The sequence below is a fragment of the Canis aureus genome, chromosome 23 (genome assembly GCF_053574225.1).
Source record: "Canis aureus isolate CA01 chromosome 23, VMU_Caureus_v.1.0, whole genome shotgun sequence".
NCBI lineage: Eukaryota > Metazoa > Chordata > Mammalia > Carnivora > Canidae > Canis > Canis aureus.
Window position 1 is genome coordinate 38,101,961 of NC_135633.1, and position 25,020 is coordinate 38,126,980.

A 25,020-nucleotide genomic window follows, 5' to 3' on the forward strand; every position below is an offset into this window, starting at 1 on the left:
ATAAGTAACAAAAAACTGAAGGAAATAATAAAGGACACAAGGAAGACATATAATCTCAAGAAAACATCTACATCACTAGAAGTCATCAACATTTTAAAAGATTATCAAGATCTAGTATATTTCTTTAGCAAGTTAAGCCAGTATTTAGGACTACTAGTGGTAAAAGACAGAAGAGAAAGAAAACTGCATACACTCATAATCCATTTTATTAAAATGAATACATATAAAACAGCTGACTTATATAAAAGTTATGGCTGCATCAATTACCCTCACTCCTAGCTATCTTCATTGTAAATACTATGATTAAGGAACAAGAAGAAAAGGCTACTTTAACATGGATAACAGGGGAAAAAAAGAGGCATCTGGGCAAGTATATAAATTGCAAAGAACATGAATTTTTACCTTTTAATCAGAACTAAATTTACTATCCACTCCAAGTTACCAGTTGGTACTCCCTGAGATGGCAATTTATGAACTGAGTTAAATACTCAAAAGACCGAAAAGCAAAAGGACTGAATGCCTGTTGCCTGTGCTTCATAAGTCTATGAAATAAAGAGACTAGATTAAAAATGATCAATATAATTAATATTGGTAGGGTAACATTGTATGCATTTGCAAGTATAATACCACATGTATTCAAGTGGTAAAGGAATAACAAGTCCATTACAAAATGCTCAAACCAATGTCTTCAAATAGGTATTAAACACTTGACAGTAACCAATCAGTTGGCATCAGAAGCAGTGTAAGAAAGGAGTACTTTAACAATTGTAATTATTTTTAATTGTTAAATAGGAGCAGAGCCACAAACAAAATGAGAAGCCATTCTATCACTTCATGAATGTCTCATCTACCATTAGGCCACCAGAGAAGTAAATAACAAAGAAATTGCACATCTCTCCTAACCACGGTGGGGAAGAGCTTAAAAAAAAAAAAATCCAGATACCCCTAATGCTAACAATAATGAAATGAAAAAGTGTAAATATTTGGGTGAAATTTCAGGAACTGGAAGAGAGGCCTTGAGAAACATCTGAAGAGCAAAGTCTCTCCTTTAAAACGAATTAGGTCAGCATGGCATTTCAAGGTGTTTTGTTTTTTTTTTTTAAATATTTTATTTATTTGACAGAGAGAGAGAGCGTGGGTATGAGTGGGCACGCACAAGCAGGGGGGAAGAGGAGAAGCAGCAGGCAGAGGGAGAGGGAGGTGCAGGCTTCTCACTGAGCAGGGGGGCTAATGAGGGGCTTGATCCCAGGACCTTGGGATCATGACCTGGGCCAAAGGGAGATGAAGGGAGATGCTTAACCAACTGAGCCACCCAAGCGCTATTGCGCCCTCACCCCGCTTTGTTTATAAATACAATCCTCAGTGGTAGGAAGTTACCTAATGAAAAAATAACATTCACAATTTTTTGTAGACTTGTCATGTTTCACAAATATCTTAAGGGCAACATCTTTGTTGTAGCACCATTCAAGCCAATACACTGGAGCTCCAAGTTCAAGGTTCACAAAGGAGAGCAAGCCAGAATCATGAACAGAAAGTAGGTTCCTTAACCTCAGAAAAACCATCCTCTGGATTGACCAACTATACGTTGTCAAGAATTTTCCATCCTTAATGTTTGTAATCTGCTTGTCCATTCCTTCCAAATAATATTCTTAAAAGCTCTTAGCTGATAAAGATAGGAAGAAAACAACATCTACCATCAAGGGTAAAAACACTTATAATTTGTTTGTTTCTAAGTTGTATGAAAGGAATTTTTAGCATTCTATTATTCTTCCTGCATCAGGCCATTAAGAGAGTTACATGTGGCACATTAATACCTGTGCTCCTGATACAGGACCAAAGGGGTTTGGTGGTCTCATGACAGGCTGGCTGTATATTAAGGTTGGTTGTGTCATTACAGGTACACTTCCCATCTGAGGAGGCTAAAAAACAGAAAAATATTAAGTTAATTAATATTATTATCTTCTTTAGGTAGTAAATAAAAAGGACGACAGGAATGGAAAATACTAGTACCTTTAACTCAAAGGAAAAATTCTTGTAAATACAAATAAAACAACTATAAATTCTTGTGTTTTTTTTTGAAAGTCTTTAATGTGTTCAATTCTAAAATTTGTAAAAAAAAAAAAAAAAGGTTTAAATTTAAGCAAAATGTAAACCTTTCTACAGTATAGCAGACAAAATAATTTTAACCAATCCAAAATTTCCAAACTTGCAGTTTTAAACATAGGAAAACTTAAAACTAGGTTAAAATGGCTAAGATATTTCAAAGCAAACTGCCTTTGTACATCAAACCACGTTCTTATGCCATCATGCAAGTGATCTTAAGTAAATACTTTGAAAAGTGTTATTGTCTGTGGTTTTCCTTTTATTTCAGCTATTGTTAGGGGAAAACCAAGAAGAGGCTTAAATAACACCCGAAGAGGTTAGTTCATTGAGTAACTGAAAATAGAATCTCAACCATCTCTTTAAAAATTACTACTCCACAGTATAAAATTAACACAAATAAGTAACCAAATAGAACATACAGAAATCACTCCATTATTTTGGTTAAAACACCATACTCTAAAATCTTATCTTTCTACAAATTCTATTTAACCTTTTAATTAAACTCCTACTTATAGCAAGAGCTTCACTTTAACTTTATGAGATTTTGAGCACATTCCTTTCTTCTATGGTAACCACCAATACAAAAGCTATGAAATTTCTTCATATGTAGGCAAAAAGCTACTCTCACAAGATGTAAATAAAGTAGCACAGCAGCCACAGTAGCAATCCCAAGGGACCTGGTGCTGCCTCCTACCAGCAACAGTTCCTCAAACACATATAGGGGACTGAAGTCATTACCTCCATTTCTTTTCTAAGTGAGTCACATGTTAAGAAAGTTGGGAGAGTAAGGACAGTGTAGAATATGGATTGTGGGCAGCTTAAAGGTAAAATGAGTATTTCTGTATGGTAGCAATCACGGTCATAGGCAAGTTTCTCTGGCCTGTACTGAACTAAATTTGTCCCTACACAATTTGAGAAATGTTAAATCCTCCTTTCCCCTTACAGTATTAAGGTTATACAACTTAAATGGTATTAATGTAAGGTCACACAAGCAAAGGGTTGGAATTAATATCAATGTTTAAATGAGTCTGTAATACATATAAAGTGCTTAGCAAAGTTATGAGAGGAAAAATAAGCCAAGTAATACTGTGAACATTAATAAGTGGTGTATCTGCTGTATAATGACTATTCTAGAAATACTTATGATACCAATGCTCTATGTTTGGCACTAAGGGTACGCACCAAGTTCTTTTTTTTACTTAAGTCTCTATTAAGGCATGTTAACTATGAATCAATCTATTTTCAAAAATTGTGTTTGGAAAAATACTTACGATTCCATATCCTATCATGCCTGTGGGTGTAGTAGCAGGATAGGCCATTACAGGGGGTGCCTGACATGGTGGAGAAAAGATAAACAAGGACGTATAACTCACGTATGTCAACTGAGTTCAAGGAATCAATAGCTGCAGTTCCACTAAAAAGAATTGCTAAGACAGCTGTGATTAAATGGGACATTTGTGATCATTAATAACTGTGTCAGTTAATGCTCAATGAAAAAGAGTGTCTTGAAATTAGCAGAAAAGCAGAATTATTAGAAAAAAATCACTTAAACTTAGATATAACAGTGATCTAAAATTTCAGTGTGCTTTTTTACAGCTTTAAAAATCTTCAAATTTTAAAAAATATTGAAAGTTCTAAAATTTAAAATCTATCACTATCATAAAAAATATTTACCAAGAAAAAGTAATATTAGTGAATGTTTTCCTAGGTGCTTCATTTTTATGAGCAAGGAAAAAAAATCAAAGATCCCAAATCAATTAATAATCTAATCTTCCAAAAAACTAGTTTCTTAAAGACCTCATTCACTTTTTTCAAAGAACCCCATAGATTTCAAAACACTGGGTATGACTATTTCTAGGACACACACAGTTCTTATACAGAGTACATATATTAACATTCCTTCTAATTTACTCTAAATTATTTAAACTATCTTCTGCAAAGCACCAATTTGGAGGAGCAATAAATTTTTAAACCTGTTTATGCTTTAATGCTTAAAACAGCCACCTAGCCCTAAGATCTTTAAGGTCCACTCCTCCTACTCTAACTTATGCTCTATAAATATACAATCTGAGCACAAAATCATTTTAGATATATTTGCTGTCTTAACAACATTCCCTGTGTGTGTGTTATCTTATAATGAAAACTGAAATTGAATACAGGAGAAAGACCAATAACATTGCTGAAACATAAAAAATAACTGAAAGTATATGGCAATTTGAACATATGCATGGAGAAGTTAAATGAAGCATAACTAAAGTGAATAGTTAAAAGTTTAGTATTTCAGTGAGCATATGTAGGACTTATTGGTCTCTCCCTACTTCAAAACTGAGAGCTGCAAGAGCAGTAGACAAACTGCCAAGTACAGCAGAAGCCTGTAAGATTTCATGCAATTGTTATTCTCAACATTACCACAATCAACATTTCCCTTCATTCAGAAATCATCAAGTGCATAGTGGCAGCACAGATACACACACAGAGACACCCAGCCATCTGACAGCAAATGGCAGAATATTAAGCAAGAAAAAAAAATCTGTATTTCCCATGCCACCATTAGAATCAATTCTGCAACACATCCATGAAATCAGTAGATGCTAGAAAGAATTTTTGGCACATTGAAAATCTGAATGTGAAAACAAGTAATAGCTGGAAGGTTATGAGATTCTGCTATAGCAGTTGTTAATAGCATGCCAATTTATTGCAAAAAGGCTAGTTTTTGGTCACTTACGTATTGTGGAAAATGCATGCCATTCTGTTTTTCCCAGGGAGAACAATTACATAATGCAATAACACTGGATTAGAACAAATACTTACACAACAGAAAATACACAGAGAGCATTTTAGTTCACATGTACATTCACTAACTACCTTAAATCCCTTGTATTTCCAATATCTAACAGAAGAATACCTATACTAAAACACTATCAAGGTTGACAAGGGAAATTTAATCTCCGGCATAATCCCCTTACAAATCTAATAGTTTATTACAAATATCATAAAACATAAGCTCTATCAGTAGTGTCAATACTACAAAATTTAGTGCATCCCATAAACAGGGCTGCAGCATACATCTACCACTCAGGAAAAAAAGCAAGCAGTAATTAAAAATAATTTGTAGTATATCATTATCATATATATTAATAAAATATCAATGGATTTTTTTACTTAAAAACGTTCAAAAACCTTGACAGTGTTTATGGATTAATAAAAAGGTTAGAAATGTAAAGAAATGTCATAAGCAGCAGTTTATCTAAGTAGTAAACCACATCACCAACCCTATATGTTAGTCATTAAAAAGAAACTATGAAATACATACATACAAGTATTTTAACAAAATTCTTAAGAGATGACACACATGACACAGTGCCATAAATCTCATTAACTTACATACATATTCTAAATGGTTAAATACCTATTATATTCTAGTAGTCAATCTTAAGTGCTATCTACAAACTTCTAATATTTCATATATATTAATACTAACTTAATACAAAATAAAATATTCACTGTATTTTCATATCAGTATTTGGATTTGTATCAGTTCTCATGTATTATCAATGTACAATTCACACCCAAGGCTATAAAATCCAGTACCCTAACCTCCTGTCATCCCCTGGTCAGTGAAGTATGTTACAGTGCAGAAAAATAATGGATTGAGAGTCAGAAGGAATGGATTTCAACTAAAATCTGCTTTCTAGATGTTTTGTACTTACAAAAGAAAAACTGCATAACTTTATTCTTATAATTGGGATGCTATCAATTCAAACTTCCCTAAGAATGCACTGTTAACAGACTCAAGATAGGGCATATGTATGTGTAAAAACCGGACAGCTAATTAAATGCAAGGATTTATTATTAGTAATGGCAGTGAGCCCTATCAATGAAAAATTACTGACTTAAAAGGTGGCTAAATTAAAAAAAGGGGGGGGGTTAAATTTCATTATTATTTTCCATTTAAGAAGATTAAACCTAACAAAACTGTTTAGATAACGTCACAAATTTTATAAGTACACTAATTTTAGATGAGCCCTAGTAATTTTAATGTATGATTAACTCCAGGAAAACAGGGTGGTGCTCTGGAAGTGATTTAATACAAGAAAATAGCTAATATGGTGGTCTTTAACAACAGGAAGGCTACAATGTGTAGCCTATGCAATCAAAATGATGCTATTTCCAGAGTAATGTAAGAAATCATGTTTTAAATTCTTCTATAAGAAGAAATTGGTTTTCTCAGATGCAGGAAAACTTAACTGCACTGGTACAACAGCAGCTGACCAAAGATAGGGGTACAACCAGTTACAAAGCTACCCTAGGACAACCATACCTTAGAATGCTTAAAAGCATTAGTAGAACTTCTTCAGTACTAGATGCCAACTAGATACTTAGCACATACAATTAATCCTCACTTTTCATGAAACCTGTATTCACAAATTTGCTTACTTGCTAAAATTTGTGATCCTCAAAATCAATGTTTGTGGTGCTTTCAAGGTCAATGACATACATGCACAGAGGGGTAAAAAATGTGTTGCTTAACACGTTCATTCTCAGCTAAGGTTGACCCAGGTGAGGTCCTGCCTTGTTTCAGCTCTGATATAAAGATGATCAGTGGGACTGAGAAGGTAGACAACAATGTAGTGTTACTACTGCAACAAGTTCTGGCTCTGGAGCCATCTGGATAGGGCTAGAATCTCAAGTCTGGCACCTGTTGGGCAGCAGCCTCAGGTAAGCAATTCATTTAACGTGAATTGCATTTTCTTTTTTGTTTGAAAAACAAACAAAAAAGGCATCTACTAGAACAACTTTTTTTTAGGGTTTAAGATTATAATGAATGTAAGGTCAGGGTGTGGGTGTATACATACACATGTAATTGATTCTCCTTGTCTGCTGCACTGACACTGTTAAAGTAACCCAACATTAAATCGGTGAACACTGAACTATTACTAAAGGAAATATGCATGTATATATGTGTGTGAACCTAGCAATGGTTCAGTGTTCAGAGGATTTTAAGACTATAACTAGAGAAGTAAGGAAAATCAGCACTATGTACTATTTGTTAATATCAACAAAAACCAAGCAGTATAGTTTCTTTACCAATGGTGAGATCAGAAAAACACTAGACACTGTATATTCTGGATAAATAAATAATAAATCTGACATCAGCAGTAAAAGGTAATGATTAAAGGAGTTTATGCTCTGAGGTTAGGCTTCCTGGGTTCTAAAACTCCACCCAATCACTTATGAACTCTGGGATCCTAGGCATATCATGTAATAACTCTGTGCCTCGCTTTCATCTGCACAATGGGGGCAGTATAGTTATTACTACATAAGGTTAATTTGAGGATTATAGAAAATAAAGTCACACATTTATTAGAATAATGCGTGGCACAAAATAACCTTTAAATAAATGTTAGCTACTAAAATATACCTGACAAATACAGTCAATCAGCTTCCTTAAAAAAATATATATATACAAATTACTTATGTATCTAAAACTCAATAAATAATCTTTCCAATTAAGAGCTATCACTTTTAAAACATTTTCACGTTCCACATCCTCCTAAATTATTCATGTTACTGTGAGCTTTTCAACTCACCATTGTTGCAGCATTCCAAGCAGTTGTTGGTGCAACCTTTGGTTGCCAGTTAGATCCTCCAGTTAGCTTCTTTTCACCTGGCTGACTCCAATTTACATCACTTGAAATAAACGTAAGTGAGAACATTAAATGTCTGTGATTATACAAAGTTTCTTTACTATTCACTTAGATTGAACAAAAAGCATTTAAGATGCAGATCTGACATCTCTATGCATACTTTTGAGATGAAAGCCAATTTGACTCTAAATGGCACATGGGGAAATAAGACATAGAAAACACTCACTTCTTAGTAGTTCCATTTCCAATGCCAAGATCTAGGGCAGGAAAAACAGAAAGCATTTAAAAACGAGATTCATTTCTATAATACAACTTATTTTAAAGAGGATTAAAAGAATCCAAAGAATACTTACTGCCCACAAGGTTGGCTAAGGATGAATCCAAGTCATCAGATACTAACTTGTTAGGTGGGAGTTTGGCAACAGGAAGACTCTGGTTCTGAGAGGCCACTGTTGGCTTGAGAAGTCCACCTAGTTCATCAAAGCCTTAAAGTTACAAACAGATGAAATAGGATTTGTAAGGGACTTTATGGTGCTACAACTATCTACAGGAGATCTCTGCCTTTTCTACTTGTTTGCTGGAAAATCCTCCACGACACTGGGCACTAATAAATGCCTTTAAATGGAAAAGGGAGAAATTCACCATTTCAAAGTTAACTGATTGAAAAGGCAACTTTGCTTTAAGAAAAATCATGTCCTATTTCACGACAAAATTATATTAAGGTAGACAGAAAAAAAAAAAAAAAAAGAAGGATATGAGTAAACAATTCTTATTCCAAAGTTGTGAAAAAGAAGGGAATGGAATGTAATTCTCTCCCTCACTGGCAATATTTTCTGAAGATTCACTTAAATATACCTAAAGAAATTTAGATTAAAAAATACATCTCTGTATCTTTGAAAAATGTTTCTTCTAAGAAATATTTTATAGACCTCTTTATATTCTTCAAATTGGAGAATGTAAGGTATATGTATATATATTCCTACATTAGAAGGAAGTGAAAATGAACCATTTGATTATCACTTTTCTTCTGTCTAAAAACACTTAACCTAAATTATACCTAAGAAGTTACTAACCTTATGCTTCAAATTGTATTAAACCATCTAGTAAACTAGGACATTGCTTAGAATTGAAAATAAAATCCCTTAAGGTTCTCTACCAAAAAGAGAAACTAAAGTGAATCCAATCAAACAAACCCACTAAAGGACTCAATAGCATGATAATAATAGAGAATTTGAAAAAGAAAGTCACCAAAAATGATGGTTTACAAAATATTAACAGTTGATCTCTATTTCCTTTATCCTTTTTTCCCAGAAAGACAAACGCAAAAGGAAAAAGTCAAATGCATCAAAAAATATAATAAACCTACTAGCACACAGATAAAAACTTCTTAGAGTTCATATATACTCTTTATAAGCTTGTTTACGTTTTGTATAACTGATTATATATTATAAAATTTAAAAAATGCCTCAGTATGTTTAAATGGCTTGAACTTACTAACCAAAATCAAAGGTCATCCCATTGTAAGAATAATCAATTTTATGGAAATTCTTAATCTTTATAAACTTCAAATCAACAAGATATTAAATGAAAACAAATGGAAATCTGGCTCTAAAATTTATATAAGTTCTTTTAAGACAAGTGAACAAGCATACTTAGAAAGAACCATCCTTAAAATACTAAAAAGCCCCCACAGCTCTGATATTTAATATATTCTAGAGCTGTTTAACTCAACAAGTCAGGTACCAAAGGTTTTATTTTCCTACTTTTCAAAAAAGCCAATTTCATTTCAGTAAAGGTAAAAATTGTAATGATTACAAAGCACAACATTCTACACATAGTCATTAGCAACTTACCTATCTAATCTGAGTAAGATCTTATTTAGTTCTGGGAGAAACAAAATCCTCCCAGAGTCAAACTGCCACTAAGAAAAGGGCAACAGTTAATAATTCCTTGAAATTCTCATCTAGTGGCTAGGAGAAGAGGAACAACTTCACTGGCTATCCCAGTTTAATCTATTTACACATGCTCAGAAGAGTATTATTATCTGTCCTCACACAGAATCTAAATGAGAACATTATAGTAGTGTTAATAAAACAATTTTTTCTTACCCCCAGAATCTACAATAACATTGGTAGATTTATTTCCAAACACAGACTCAAAGTCAACATTAAGGCCAGCTGAAGGATGTGGCTGTGCAACTGGAGATGGAGTGAATCCTAAGAAAAACCAAAATGGAAAAAGCTCAATTCTTTAATAACTCTACATTTATAGCTCTTAATAATACTGACAACAGAATGGAAAAAGCAATAAATTCCCCCCAATGAAAAACAAGGTCAATCCTTAAGCAAAATGTTTCTTAATACAACGCATCTTTTTGTGGTAATGACATTTTCCACAACAAAATCATCCTACTGACAAAAAAGTAACAAAAGAACAACTGAAGTTGAACTACTGAGTTTGTTTCATTACAAAAGTAAAATCTTTATGTTTTCCCTTAATTTTGTATGCAGATGATGTTTTTATAAACTAAAAACACCTAAAATTCCAGGACTTTGCATAAAGCAAAATATATACATAATGCAAACGATCGCTTGGTAATGAAATAAGTTTTCTATGGTGCTTTTAAAAATATGAATCTGGGCAGCCTGGGTGGCTCGGCAGTTTAGTGCCGTCTTCAGCCCGGGACCTGATCCTGGAGACCTGGGATTGAGTCCCATGCTGGGCTCCCTGCATGGAGCCTGTTTCTCCCTCTGCCTGTGTCTCTGCCTCTCTCTCTGTGTGTCTCTCATGAATAAATAAATAAAATCTTTATAAATAAATAATGAATGAATATTAAAAAATAAAATAATCTACTTAGTATCCCCAGGTGTCAGTCTTCTCACCTACTCACCTTCCATTATTTCTCTCACCTTCCTTCCTCCCTTCAATGGTTAATCAAATGCAATACGGTTTAAGTTCATTTGAAAAGTAACAGCATTACAATCCACTAATTAAAGTTACAATCCACTAATCCTCATGACCCCCTTGTGCCCAGGTGCCTTTCGACTATCAAAAAAAATAAGAGATGCCTGGATGGTAAAAGAGGTTAAAGCGTTAGACTCTTGGTTTCAGCTCAGGTCATGATCTCAAGAACCAGTCAGGTTTTTGAGATTGAGCCCATATCAGGCTCTATGCTCACCCTGCAGGAGTCTGCTTCTCTGCTCCTGCCCTCCCCTTGCTCATGTGCTCTCTCTCTCTCTCTCTCTCTCTCTCTCAAATAAATAAATAAATCTAAGTAAATAAATAAAACAGACTATTTTCGACTCCTGATCACCCACCCTCTAACTTCAACTTGTTACTTCAACAGTGAAGTGGACAACTATACAATTAAACATGCTAATTTACCTAACTCTGAAATACCAGAACATAAATAGAAAACTCTCTTCTTTCCTATTACACTGATGTTACTGGTATTAAGCCAACACTCAGCTCCTACCTCTGAAACCAGCCTATCCTGAGGTAACAAATGAAGATTTTTCAATTGTAAGGGGTAGTATTTTTGTGAAGTGAGGTTCTGAATTTCTTGGGTTTGAAAAATTAAAATCATTTAAAATTATTCAGTCACATGATTTGGAAAGCTTTCAACCACTGAGTGTATATCTAAATAGAACTAAATAGTCCAGCAAGGATCACAAAGGAATTTTTTTACTTTGTGGAAGGCTATCATAAATGGCTCCTAAACTCTCTTCACCGCTAAATTCTAGAAAACCCAAATATGTGTGTGTATAAAAACTAGTATTAGAAGATTATCAAGTACATTAGGGAGCAGTTCAACTTTTCAGTCCTAAACACAGGCTCTCTTCACTCTCTCAACTTTCTGCTAAAGGACTTTCACAGTCTGTCAGAATCTCACTTTCAATTCTTAATGTACTTAATTACCAGGATATAAAGTATAATGATAATTGTACTAAAATGACTGATCTTAAAGAAAACTGTAAAAAGTAAGATAAGATTTGGTGAGAAGTCCACGAAAATCCTCAAAAACAATGACTTATAATGACTCACACAGCTGGTAAACATCAATAATATTACTTTAAAAATAGCATTTTAGATCTAGCATGAGTATTCTGTAGGACACAAATTCTTAAAAATGTTTTTATTGCAGGGACGCCTGGGTGGCTCAGTTGGTTAAGGGGCTGACTCTTGGTTTCAGCTCAGATCATGATCTCAGACACCTGGGATCAAGCCCCCAGAGTCTGGGCTCTGCCTTCAGCAGAAAATCTGCTTGGGATTTTCTCTCCCTCTGCCTCTGTCCCTCTCCTTGCTCGTGGCTACATACTCTCTCTCAAGTCTTTTTTAAAAAGTTATTTCATAATTACTTAACTCTTAAACTACTTTAAAAACAATGGCCATACAATGAGAACACAAACACTATCAAAATATAAAATAATTTAGTATGTAAGTATGACGATTCATTAAGAGATTCCCAGATTTTCTAGACTTAACATTTTAAAGTGTACAAGCCTTCTAAGAATTACATCATGGGCTCAGGATTCTTCTCATAATTCCTTACAAAAAGAACTGATGTATCTACTCAAGGAAGACAAAAACCTACTGTGCTTAATTACATACCCATGCTACCATCATAGGATAAGAAGTACACATATTGTTCTTTAAATGATTCTGGAAACAGTACCTTGGCTAGACCTCCAAAGTTTAGAAAATACAAAAATTTATAACTAGGATAGCATATCAAATTCCTGTTTTCTCCTGCTATTTGACTCTAGCTTTCTAGAATCTGGTTAATATCACAGATAGGCCTATTTTTTATAGTAATCTATTTGTTACTTTCTGTAAAGAGAGGAGACATTTCTTGAGGCCCCTGGGGATATCAATCTGTGGAACTCTTAGACTATTACCTAAAAGTATAAAAGGTTTGAGGGATATAAAGTAATCCAGAGATAGCACTTCAAATTTAAAAAGTCTCTAGGTATACAAAAGGAAAAAGTAAAAAGAAATTTTGAAAAAATTATAAAAGCTGATTGGCTATCAGGGAAGCAAGCAATAAATTTCAAACTAACAATCTTTTAAGTAATAAACATCTATAATACCTCTTCAAGGTAAGAGTTCTAAATTATCATTTCAATGAACATTATCAATTTAAGAGTCTTTCATCCCAAGTCATTTTCTGGGAAACAGGATCTAATTTTTAAAAGTCACTATAAAGTTACTAAAAACAAACTATTGTCACAATTTCAAAAGGAAAATTTAGGGACAAAAAAAAAGATGAATAGGCTCTCCGAGTTAAGGTTAACTGTATAAAATAATCATGATAGGGGATCCCTGAGTGGCTCAGCAGTTTAGCGCCAGCCTTTGGCCCAGGGCACGATCCTAGAGTCCCGGGATCAAGTCCCACGTCGGGCTCCTGGCATGGGGCCTGCTTCTCCCTCTGCCTGTGTCTCTGCCTCTCTCTCTGTGTCTATCATAAGTAAATAAATAAATAAATCTTTAAAAAAAAAATCATGATATTGCCTACTATCATTTCACCAAGGCCCAGTGAAAACTCCACCACTGACCACCACTAATTCATAGATTAATAATTTAGAAACCACTGCCCAGCAGAGCAAATCTCAGAAGGACAATTATAAATTAATTGAAAGGTGTAAGATGAACAAACTTTGGGACAGAAAGGGATTCCAAACACTTTCCAGAAAAATTTACTGTTTTGTTAAGGGATTTTGGTGGTAGTTCCATAATAAATTAGGTCTCATACTTTTTGTGAAAGTAACTTCTACTATTTACTAAACCCTATTAAACACTAAGCAAGAACTTTCTCAACAGTATCTTATTTAAACCTCACAATAACTCTAGGAGACAGTTATTATTATCCTCATTTTACAGTTGAGGAAACAAAAAGATTAAACATGGTTACTCAAGGTCAAAGATTAATTAAGTGGCAAAACCAAGACTTAAACCCCAAATTGTGTGATTCCAGAATTGTGTTTCAGGGGTTTTCAGTTTAGCTTAAGTATTTCATCTTATATAAACTAGTAAGTAGAAAAAAGAAAATTCTATTATTACAGCTCTAATAAAGAATTATATTTATTCAACTATTAAATTTCTTGAGCTTCTCGTAGTAAATGCTATAGGCCAAAAAGGTCAACAACTTGTGGCAATTTTAAAGTCTAGAAGCATTAAAAAAAGTGTTCAAGGCAGTATCTGAAAATTAAATAGTAATTTAGGTAAAGGCTATATTCCAAATATAAAATGATTTGCATACACAAGATAGTTTTCAATAGTAGTTTTAATGATAATTCTATGTACCAGGTGTAGTGCTGGACATTACAAAGTCATATATGGAAACCTCATTATTATCCCAATTTTCATAGACTTAGAAAGGTTAAATACTTGTTTCAAGTCACACAGGTAAGGCAGTAGAACTGGAATTCAAATGCAAACTCACTGGATTCTAAACACATACTTTCCATCAAATGTCTTCATAAATTCCATTTTTAAATCCGTTTAATCATGCTCACCTCTGCTGGGTCAAGAATCTCAATTCTTTAGTTGTATCAAACCTACTTTTAATGCCAACTGCACTAAGGTAATCAACTCCTATCCATACACACACACACACACACACACAAATTCAGCTGGATTTTGGGGCTTCATTACTACTGCGCTGGCCTAGAACATATCTGGAAAGACAGAAGTGAACATAAAATTGGCCATGCCTCTCTGGAAACAGTTCCCCATTTCTAATGCCTTTGCAGTGCTGAACAAGCACACGTTTCCAGGAGATTTCCCCTACATCTGTGCCACAACTGCTCAGATCAAAATTATTCAGTGTTCTATCACTAACATCTATACAAAGAGCTTCAAGTTCCATAAGCTTGTAATAATAGTAAAACATTATAAGCTCCTCTGAAAATGTGAACCTTTTGAGTATGGATTAAAGTAGGGAGAAGACAAGCATCCATTCACAAAACAATCCTTGTTTAATCAAAGCAAACAAAATTAGGTAAAAAAGGATCTGTTCTTCAAAAGCAAGTATTTTTTCTTATCAAATTTTAAAAATTCATTTTAAAGAAAACAACTCCCTTCTGCATAAATAAATTGATAAACTTTAGAGTTACCATTACCTACCTCCGAATAAACCAGCTACAGTAGAAGGCTCATGGCACATAAGCGTAGTATTAGGATAAGCTTGAGTGCCACAAAAAGAATCTGACAAGGCATACGGGGGGGGGGGGGGGCACGGGGGAGGAGGACAGAAAAAAAAAAGGAAAAGAGAAAAATGAGGAGGAACAGTTAAGAATGGAATGGAGTAATTAAAAAAACCAAAACAAAAATAAAAACAGGAAAGTCCAACCTTAGTGTTCTTCAAATTACAACTTCCTTTTTTAAAAACACTTACGTCTCCATTATGAACATTATAAAGTATATATACAACAAAATTTTAAATATAACAGGCACTGCATTTCCTTAGAGAAATAAGCAGCAGTTGGCTTTTTTAGTCAATATTAACATGCCTTCTGATGTCTTCTTTTACAGATAAGAAGGCCTACCAAAGTCATAGACATGGCATAGCTGGGGCCACTACCCACTCTTCTTAACTTATAATTGTTTTAATGAGGACAAGCTACTTAGTACACAGAGGTTTACATCATTAGATCAACATCCTCTTCTGAAAGGGTTAGAGGGGATCTATGTAGCTGTCCTGATTTTTCTGGGTTGTTCTTAATCCTAAACAGCAGAGGTTGGCAAATTACAGCCAGAGGCTTATTTTTATATAGCCACATGAGCTAAAAAGGCTTTTTACACTTTCAAAGGGTTGTTTTAAAACATGAAAGAAAATAAAAAAATATATAACAAAAATCTTATGTATTCTGTAAAGCCTGTAATATTTACTGTCTGGCTCTTTACACAGAAAGTTTGCTGACCGCTGTTCTAGAGCAGCACTATCCAAAAAAATTTCTAGTAATAGAAATGTTTTACAAATCTGCTGTCCAATATGGTAGCCACTAGTCATTTGTGCCACTGAGCAATAGAAATGTGGCTAGTACAACTAAGGATCTAAAAATTTTATTTTATTAAAAATTAACTGTAATTACAGTCTAAATGATAATGGCTAGTGGCTAATGAGACAATGCAGCTCTAGGAATGTCATACCTTGGGTGGTCCTTTCATGCTCTTAATACACTGAGCATGAAACTGCTGGAATTTTTATCATACAACCCTATTTCTCAGGAACTTTTAACGTGGATTAAAAGGCTTATTATAAAGCCTCTTCTTAGGATACACATAAGTAAACTACAGCTGCAAGTCTTCATAAATAAAATTTTATTGGAACACGGCCAAATGTATGTTTATGTATTGTCTATGGCTATCTTCATGCTATAGCGCCAAAGCTAGTAGCTGCAACAGAGACTATGTAGTGGCTCATGAACCAAAAAATATTTAAAATCTGACCCTTTAATTAAACGTTTTATGATCCTTGTTCTAAACAAATGCCTGGGTTGACATAAGTGGTTTTCATTTTCCATTCTGTACTCATTTTTACAAATATGTAAGTACTGAACAATAAGTTTTTGCTATTAACAAAACTTGACAGATGTGATTTTTTAAAAAAAGTATACTCTGTAATTTTATTTGTACTATTTTGCACTCAAAGAATAGAAGAGTTTAAATAAAGTCTGTATTTCCATATGGAAAGGGCACTACAGAGCAAAGCTGCAAATCTCCTGCTTCAAGCTTCTGCTCCTACTAGCTGGGTTGTCTCAGTACATTAACTTTTTGGAACTCAGGTGATTGACTGATCCATCCATAAAATGGTAGTAATTCTCTTACCAATATGAGAGTTGAGAACTTGAACAAACATTCTCTGGAGGTTCTTGTAAACCCCAAATCACCAATTCTATGATTTTAATCTTCAAATGCACCTACTCACTTTGGCATATACAGCCATCAACCTTACTAACTTTCTTTGCTTTCTGATCTTCCTCTTGCCCCAACCCACAGGCCTTAAACTTAAGAAACATTAGGAAAATGACAATTCTAGTATACTTCTTTTGTCACAGGCTTTTCCTGAAAAGCTGAAATAATAAGCCTCCCTGAAAAGCTGAAATAATAAGCCTCTCACAATGCTTTTTTTAGATTTTTTATCACTTCTTTCAATGTGAAATAATAGCTATGGCCTTTATCATTTAAGGTTATTGCCTTACATTCTGTCCATTTTGGGTGAACAGAAGATTGACATACTGAAGCACATGCTCTACTCTGACCTAAAGGATGGAAATTATAAGCCCCAAAGTAAAGACATATCTGTTTCACATCCCAAATTACAGCAAATGACTTTAAAAGACACAAGAAGCTATACTTACTAAATATATACTAGTTCATATGCAATAAGTATTAAAAAAATATAAACTTATTAGAAAACTGCATTCCAAGGATAACTTGAGTAACCCTTTATATTAAGTAAACAAGGTACAGCATTTCATAAATTTTCTAAAGAGTAATAAAATACGAAATTTAGTTTTACTTTTTATTTAAATTTGTAATTATTACAATGACACGAAGGAATAATTGCAATCAATTATTACAATTTGGAGCTATGAGACTAGTTATATATGATGACAACACCTGCCTTGGAACTTTCTCAAATCTCCAACTACTCTTTTCTAGTCACCTCTCTTCTGCTCCCTCAGATGTATCAAATAGAATGTTCAGAATGTGGCCACATGATCTATTTAGGGTACACAGAAGACTTTCTGCATGTCACATTAAACAAAGATTTAAATTTGCATCACCTTAAAAGCTGTTTCTCTGAATTGAATAAAAGTTTCACCATCTTTTAAGGGGTATTTAGCATCTTTCCAGCAGGGTTCAAAAATGTTAATTTCACGTTAGTAGATACTCAAAAACTTACATTTCCTAGTGTTAACTCTGGAGTGAAATTTTACCTTTTTATGGATTTTTATACCACAATTAAAGTAAATTTAGTTGTTTTTCATTTTCTACTTGTCATTTATCTCCAGATTAACAATGAAGTAAAACCCTTAAGAATGGGATACAGTGGGAACGCCTGGGTGGCTCAGCAGTTGAGCATCTGCCTTTGGCTCAGGATGTGATTCCAGGGTCCCGGGAGCAAGTCCCGCATCAGGCTCCCTGTGAGAAGCCTCCTTCTCCCCTCTGCCTGTGTGTCTCTGCCTCTCTCTCTCTCATGAATAAAATCTTTTAAAAAAAAAAAAAAAAGGGCAGCCCCGGTGGCGCAGCGGTTTGGTGCCGCCTACAGCCTGGGGTGTGATCCTGGAGACCTGGGATCGAGTCCCACATCGGGCTCCCTGCATGGAGCCTGCTTCTCCCTCTGTCTGTGTCTCTGCCTCTCTCTCTCTCTGTGTCTATGAATAAATAAATAAAATCTTTTAAAAAAAAAGGATATAGTGTATGTATGGAACTTGAGACCATCTAAAATTGTACCATTCACAGTTTAAAAATAAAAAAAAAAAATTAAGATTGCTACTAAGAATGATAATCATCCTCTCCCAAACACAGAGGGAAAGATATATGCATGCATAAACATGTCAGTAAGTTTAAGAGATGTTACCCTATAACCAACTCTGAATTAATAAACAAAATGGGGGGGGGGGGGGAATGTGGCAAATGATGTTGAACAGCTTGAATATCACATTACGATAGAGAACAAAACACTAAAAAAAAAGCCCAACTTCAAAGGAAATTTTCTTTCCTAAAAACTTGGATTAAAAAGTAAATAAATAAATAAATAAATAAATAATAAAAACTTGGATTAAATAAAATTAGGGATATTCATTTTAAAAAGTCACTACATTACTGCTATTTAGTTTATTTTAAAATTTGATATTAAAATCCAAAATAATTATTGCAGTGCCTTAAAAATAATTAATGAATACGTAAAAAATATTTAGGCAGTATAAACATTAATTGGAAAGAAAGGTTAAATGGTACTTTACCAACAAACATTTCATGAGTAGGTGTCCTAGTAGTGAAAGTGGATACATCTGAAGAAATGGGAAGGTGAACATCACCACTACTTTTTGTGAGGAAAGGATTTAAGCTTGGAATGGCATCATCAACAGCATCTACAGTAGCAGAGAAAGGATCTGTGCAGTCCAAGTGCATTACAGCAAAATGAAGAAAGGAAGTAAATTAATTAGTATTGTAATTAGTCAAAAGATGCAAAGTGAAAAGTAGCAGCTATACTATTGCTTATTAAAGTAAATTAATTAGTATTGTAATTAGTCAAAAGATGCAAAGTGAAAAGTAGCAGCTATATTATTGCTTATTAATCTTAAGTGCAAAATACTAATCATCATGAAGATGGAAGAACTACATTTTACAGATTTTAAAATGAATCCTTAGAAGAAAACATTTATGTGTCCAATTAACATCTGCAGCATACTAAGGATAGATCTGCTCTCCAACACCAGGAAGCCGATAGTGAAATAATCAAAAAAGAGAATAACCAAAACGCATCTATAAAAGAGCCACCAATCCTGGACCATGTTCCCCACCGTAGGTGGGAATGTACTGGCTTTCATGGCATAGTTATGTTTATTCAAGTAACATATAACAACCAATATGTGTGTGGTATATGTAAAATTTCAAAAAACAGAGAATTAGGGGTAAAGTGCTATTTCTAACGTGCAGGTATTATATAGGTTCAGAGGTAGGAAATAAAAAAAAGAGGAAGAAACGGTCTAATGATTTAGAAACAGGAAAAGGAATTTTAGAAAAAGTAAGAACAGACACAAAAGCCTGGAGGCCATTTAGTAGACTGGGAACTACTCTGAAGAGCCAATTAAGAGTTCTAAAGCCAAATCATTATGGCTTTAAATGATTTGCTAACGGAATAACAAAAGTAATGTTCCATATTAGGATGGTCAAATATGTATTATTATTAGATCCCACTTTTAAAGTTATTTTAGAATCATATATTTATTGTTACCTATACTTCATTCAAGATAATCATCATTCCAATGACTGAAAGCCATTCATCATTAGCAGTAAAACACTTTGAACCTGTAAGTTCTGTACTTTTAACCAGCAGTCTGTTCTTGCCTACTCTAGTTTATGATTCTCACTTAACAATATAGTATTAAGCCATGTATCTTACTCTAAACTGTATGATGAAACAGTAAGAGGAAAGAAATAGCCTCAGGACCAGCTAATTCACTACAAGCACACTTCCCCCTAAAGTCAATAAATTTAAAGCAAATGCTCCACAAATCCTACAACTGTTTAAAAAAGGGAAGCATCAAGAAAATATTGAGGTCACTGACTTATATAGAATCTTTTTTAAAAACTTTCCTTTTTATATCACACAGGACCTTTTTTTAGGAATTAAGCATTCCTATGGAACATCAATTCATACCCCAAAATAAAGTCCTACAAATGTATCAAAATTCACTGATATAATATTCAAACTCAAATGATCATGTTTAAAATCTTTCCCATCCCTCTGCTTCAATAAATGGAATGGGGAAAAAGAATCTAAGAAAGTAACTGAGAAATAAGAAGCAGAAAACAGATAAGAAATTGGTTTTTTATACTAAAATAAAATGTAAATAAAAAAATGGTTTTTGAGAAATTGGTTTTTTATACTAAATAAAAATGTAAATAAAAAAATGTAATGATGACCACTCAACTCCTTTTTGCATAAGAACATGTTAGAGTTGATCAATTCATTGAAAGTACATACTGAATCGTGGCATGAAGTTTTTAAAGTACATTATAATTGCTGCACCCAAAACATCTCTAGTTTTTCAAGCAGAAGAAGCCATGAGAGAAGTCATTAAAAAAAAAAAAAAAAAAAATTTTTTTTTTTTTTAAACTAAAGATCTAGTAGTTTATGAGAAAAGACATGTTTGGGAAAGGTCATTAGTTATCTGCTACTCTGATGAATGAATAAGTTTTATCTAAGTACTTAGTATCAATCATTTTCCATTATATGAAACAGCCCAGAGAAGAATATGCAGAAATATGCAAGCGCATCTGTACTTAGGTCCATCAGACACTAAGAAAAAACAGTTCTTAATCTACTTGACAAAATATTACAGATTAATACAGATGTTATTCTGTTAGTGGATACTATACCTACCAAGAATAAAAACAAATTCATTAAGATAAAAAAAATAATAATGTTCCAGCTATTCCAACTTAAACTTTATTCACTAGATTGGTAACTACTCTAACTTCCTTAACCTTTTTTAAAAATTGGTTTCTTCCATTATTTTTATCATTATTCATTTGAAAGTTTAATTTTATGTTACAATAGTAAAAAAAAATAATAATCTAAAACAACTGAAGATTAAAACAGTTATATTATAGTGCTGAGGTCCTAAATACTGGGTACCTACATTTACTCAGAGACAATTGAGTTTTTCACTAAAGTGCTACATGTTTCATGCCAGCTGAAAGCAAAGCAGCTTAAACTTCAGAATGAATAATTCTTTTGTGCCTGAATTAAATTTTGAAATCTTGCTTAAGATATATATCAGTGTACTGAGCTGATAATATTGTACATTTTTAGATTTGCTACAACACAAAGTTTTAAAGGTGATATAAACTTAAATCTTCGTACATCTTAGTATTCAACATGAACTGCTTATTCAGACTCCAGACCATTTCTTAAAAAATCAAAGGCTCATTAATAATGCAATGAAGGGAACAGAAGAGCTTGTGTTCTCTATTTCACGTTCATTTTTAGGTGGTATCTTAAATGCCTCTTACATAAACATGCAAACCTTACTTCACTTTAACTCAACATCGATTTATCTGTGACTGGGAATACACATTATCTGTAGTGCTTATGGTAAGAACTAAAATAACACAAAATCTGTTTTAAAAAAGATGAACTCTGCTATTAAAAACCATTTTAGCATATGAAAGCAAGACAAACAAAATAAGATATTAGGATTACCAAAAACTCATACCTTTGGGGTGCCACATGCTATAAAAGCAGCGTGACATAAAATGTTATTTTAAATGTTTAGGAAAATGGTTAATTCCCAAAACAAAACAAAACCCAAAAACAACAAAACACTTTATTATCATCAAAACTTTCTATTTATATGATTTATCTTAGCCTAACTTTAATTTCAAAAATAAAGTAAAAAATCTTAATCTGAATGTCCTAGATATAAAAAATATACTGATTGAATTAGGAAGTACTCAAAGTTCTTGACTTAAAACACTCTTCAGCTTTCCAATTATGCAGAAGTCAAAACTGAAATTATCACCAGCTCAGAAACCAAATAGCTTTATACGGAAGTCAAAATAAGATTTAATTCTTAAATTGAGAGGTTCATAGTAAACATTACTGTCTCTTCCTCATATAAAATGATAAGCTTTTAGGAAAATAATAGTCAACTGCTACAGCCTCTGCTCCTACTGTTACTTGACCTGTATTTTTAATACTTTTAACAGTCTCACTTGTACAGAGCACGCCTAAATGTTAAAATATGAAGGGAATTTTGATGGAAATAGTACAAAGAGCAAAACAACCTAAAACAGAAAAATAAGACATGATTAAGTATATTCCAACATACTGTATTATCACACAGACTGCTATGAGATGAGTTCTTCTAACAGGACATTAAACAACTCTTACAGGCTGAAATTATTCTTCCACAATATAGTCTATCTGCTTCATCTGAGTTCAATAATCCTATGTCTAAACTTTAATTTGTCATTATTAGAATTAACTAGATATGGTGTCCAAACAAAACAACCTCACAGTTCAGTTTCTTTGAAATGTATTAGTTGTCACTAAGTCTTCTGTAAAATTTCTCATTCATTTAGAAAAACAACTACATTGTAATCTATTTTTTTTAAGGGAGGGAAGCAAGCTAAAACTGCTTAAATGGTCATGTCAATTCTACTAAGCTTTTCTAAAACAGTTCACAATAAGCAGAAAATAACTATGTAAATTTTGACAGATTAAAAATCCTAAAATTAGGACTAATCATTAGGATCTTTAAAAAAATTACTTTCTTAACCTTAATTTGGTATCTACATTGCATTCAGATCATTCTAAAATATTTACTGACTTTAAACTAGCTTACCATTTTTAGAAATCAACTCTGAGATCTTAAGATTTAGCTAAATTAAACTAACCTTCGAAGTCAGTTTTTAAATCAAGTCATGGCTCACAAAATTAGTCTACAAATCTAGTGTTCTAGTGTCTCACTATTCCTGTTCCCTGTCGTATCTTGAACCAGAAATAACCTGTCCAGGAAAAAAGAAAGTATCTACTCATTCAACAAACTTACTAAAAGTCAAAATGTCCTAGGCAATGATAATATAGGATTGAACAGAATATTCTAAAACTCCTGCCTTCACAGAGATTACATTCTATTATACTAAATAGAGCCTCAACAAGTAACTATAAAAAATAATGAAAAAATGTTCTTGAAATTTGAATCATTAAAATATAGATGAAACAAGTTTAATTCATATTAACATAAACATTCACTAGAACAATTAATTTATCTTGCTATGAGAGGTAAGCTGATTGATTCAAATTTTACATGTGAGCCAATAAAAATTTTAAGGTAGCTTGCCATTCTCTATTTTTCTGTAGACGGTATCCTTACTCAGAATATCTCCCCTTTCTCCCAAATAATTTTTGAGCATTTGTAAAATAATACATATATAAAAACGGAAGCACCAAAAACAACCAAATAAAATAACTTGAAAACATACTATATGTATGTCTAAGCAAAACTGGTTAAAAATTGACAGGGACTAGGTTCAATCCCTCAAAGATACCATGTCAATGATCATGATATTGTCACGTTAAGATCAAAGAACTACTCCAGGCAGCAAACATTCCTGGTTGCTATTCGGGGAAAATTATTTGAATATGAAAATCCTATAGGTCTGAACTAAACACAAGTTTTGAATACAAGTAGCATAAAGATTGTCATGACATTCCTGGTTAGAACATAGTTCACGGCTTGGTAATACCATATGAGTTTTATTAGAACCTCATCATATATTTACCTGACAGGAGTTTTCTTTCTCCATAAGTCACTTTTTTTCTATACCCAAAACAAAATAACCCTTAGGCATTTTCTGATTATGCAACAGAGATTTAACATTGAAAGAATGATTTCACACTTCAGCATACACTGACTGGGTCCTTCCTCTTCACCTTCATTAAAACTTCATTTCATAATTGAACAGAAAATTCTAAAATTACATTTACAAACACATGAAAATGTCTTCAGGAACAAAGTGACCTTATTGCCATTTTAGTAATTTTCAAGTTCTCATGTATCAAGTGTGACCAAAAAACACAAATAAATGAAACACTACAGAAAGGGAAGGGGAAAGGCCTATACAACATATAAGACAGAATTCATTAATGCTTACCTCCCCATGTACTTGCTACCTGAGAAGCAGTTGACATAGGAAGTACAGACGGGTGAAAAGTTGGCTGTTGCAAATCAAGCAGATCATTTGGTAGTTTTGATGTGCTAGGAAAATATTTTGAAAAGATGACTGATTTATTAGGTAAATATTGCTATATCAGCCATTCCCTTTCTCCTGCCCACTGAATCAAAACATTAAAAGTGAGAAAAGGCCCCAATAATGTAAACCTCAAAAGAAGGAACAGTTTCAGCAAAATAACAGTTGCATACCCTTTATATATACATAATAGTATTTTTTATTTATAACAGCATATTTCTAAGGAGGGTTGGAAAAAAATATTCAAGTACTATATTTTAAGTTTATACAGGATTCAAGTAATTATAGCCCTTCTGGAAAAATTAGTGAGTCCCCCAGGAAAATACTAATTTCCTTACTGAAATGAACTGAAATATAAATCATCATGGTAATTTTAATTTTAAGGAAATTTGTTTTCTTACTTTTCATCTTCAAAAAATGTCAATTACATTTGTAATATTAATGCCCCTAACAAAGTAAAATATCTGTCAAACTCACTTCTTTTCTTCAATATCCAAACATACCAACAATACAGGAAAAAGTTACACATGTATGTATGATATAAACTTATAACAGAGCCACCAACCCCCTTACACAACTGGGGGGGAGGGGCGCACCACTTATACCTTTTATGTGATCAAGGAATAACAATTCAGAAAAAGATCCCAGAGTTTCCATGATTGAAGCATTGTGTGTACTATAGCACAGATAGTTTTAACTTACTCAAAAACAAAATGTCTTTTAGACGTAAAAAAAGTTTTAATAGATAAATAAGAATACAAATGCTTTTAGTGCT

At 33.1% G+C, this 25,020-nt stretch overlaps 1 protein-coding gene across 17 annotated transcripts in view; it reads right to left on the reverse strand.

Annotated features, from left to right (window-relative positions):
- Positions 1–25,020, reverse strand: part of PICALM (phosphatidylinositol binding clathrin assembly protein) — a 108,760-nt gene that overhangs the window by 14,529 nt on the left and 69,211 nt on the right. For 3 of the 17 annotated variants that reach the window (XM_077867318.1, XM_077867322.1, XM_077867330.1), the window contains exons 12-21: positions 24,150–24,253; positions 18,725–18,874; positions 14,877–14,957; positions 9,860–9,967; positions 8,105–8,236; positions 7,978–8,008; positions 7,695–7,794; positions 4,829–4,852; positions 3,375–3,434; positions 1,815–1,919 (exon numbers count right to left, since the gene is read on the reverse strand). In XM_077867318.1, coding sequence (XP_077723444.1) covers positions 1,815–1,919; positions 3,375–3,434; positions 4,829–4,852; positions 7,695–7,794; positions 7,978–8,008; positions 8,105–8,236; positions 9,860–9,967; positions 14,877–14,957; positions 18,725–18,874; positions 24,150–24,253 — 895 coding nt within the window. The remainder of the gene's footprint in view (positions 1–1,814; positions 1,920–3,374; positions 3,435–4,828; positions 4,853–7,694; positions 7,795–7,977; positions 8,009–8,104; positions 8,237–9,859; positions 9,968–14,876; positions 14,958–18,724; positions 18,875–24,149; positions 24,254–25,020) is intronic. The other 14 variants (XM_077867319.1, XM_077867320.1, XM_077867321.1 and 11 more) reach the window with 14 other exon arrangements.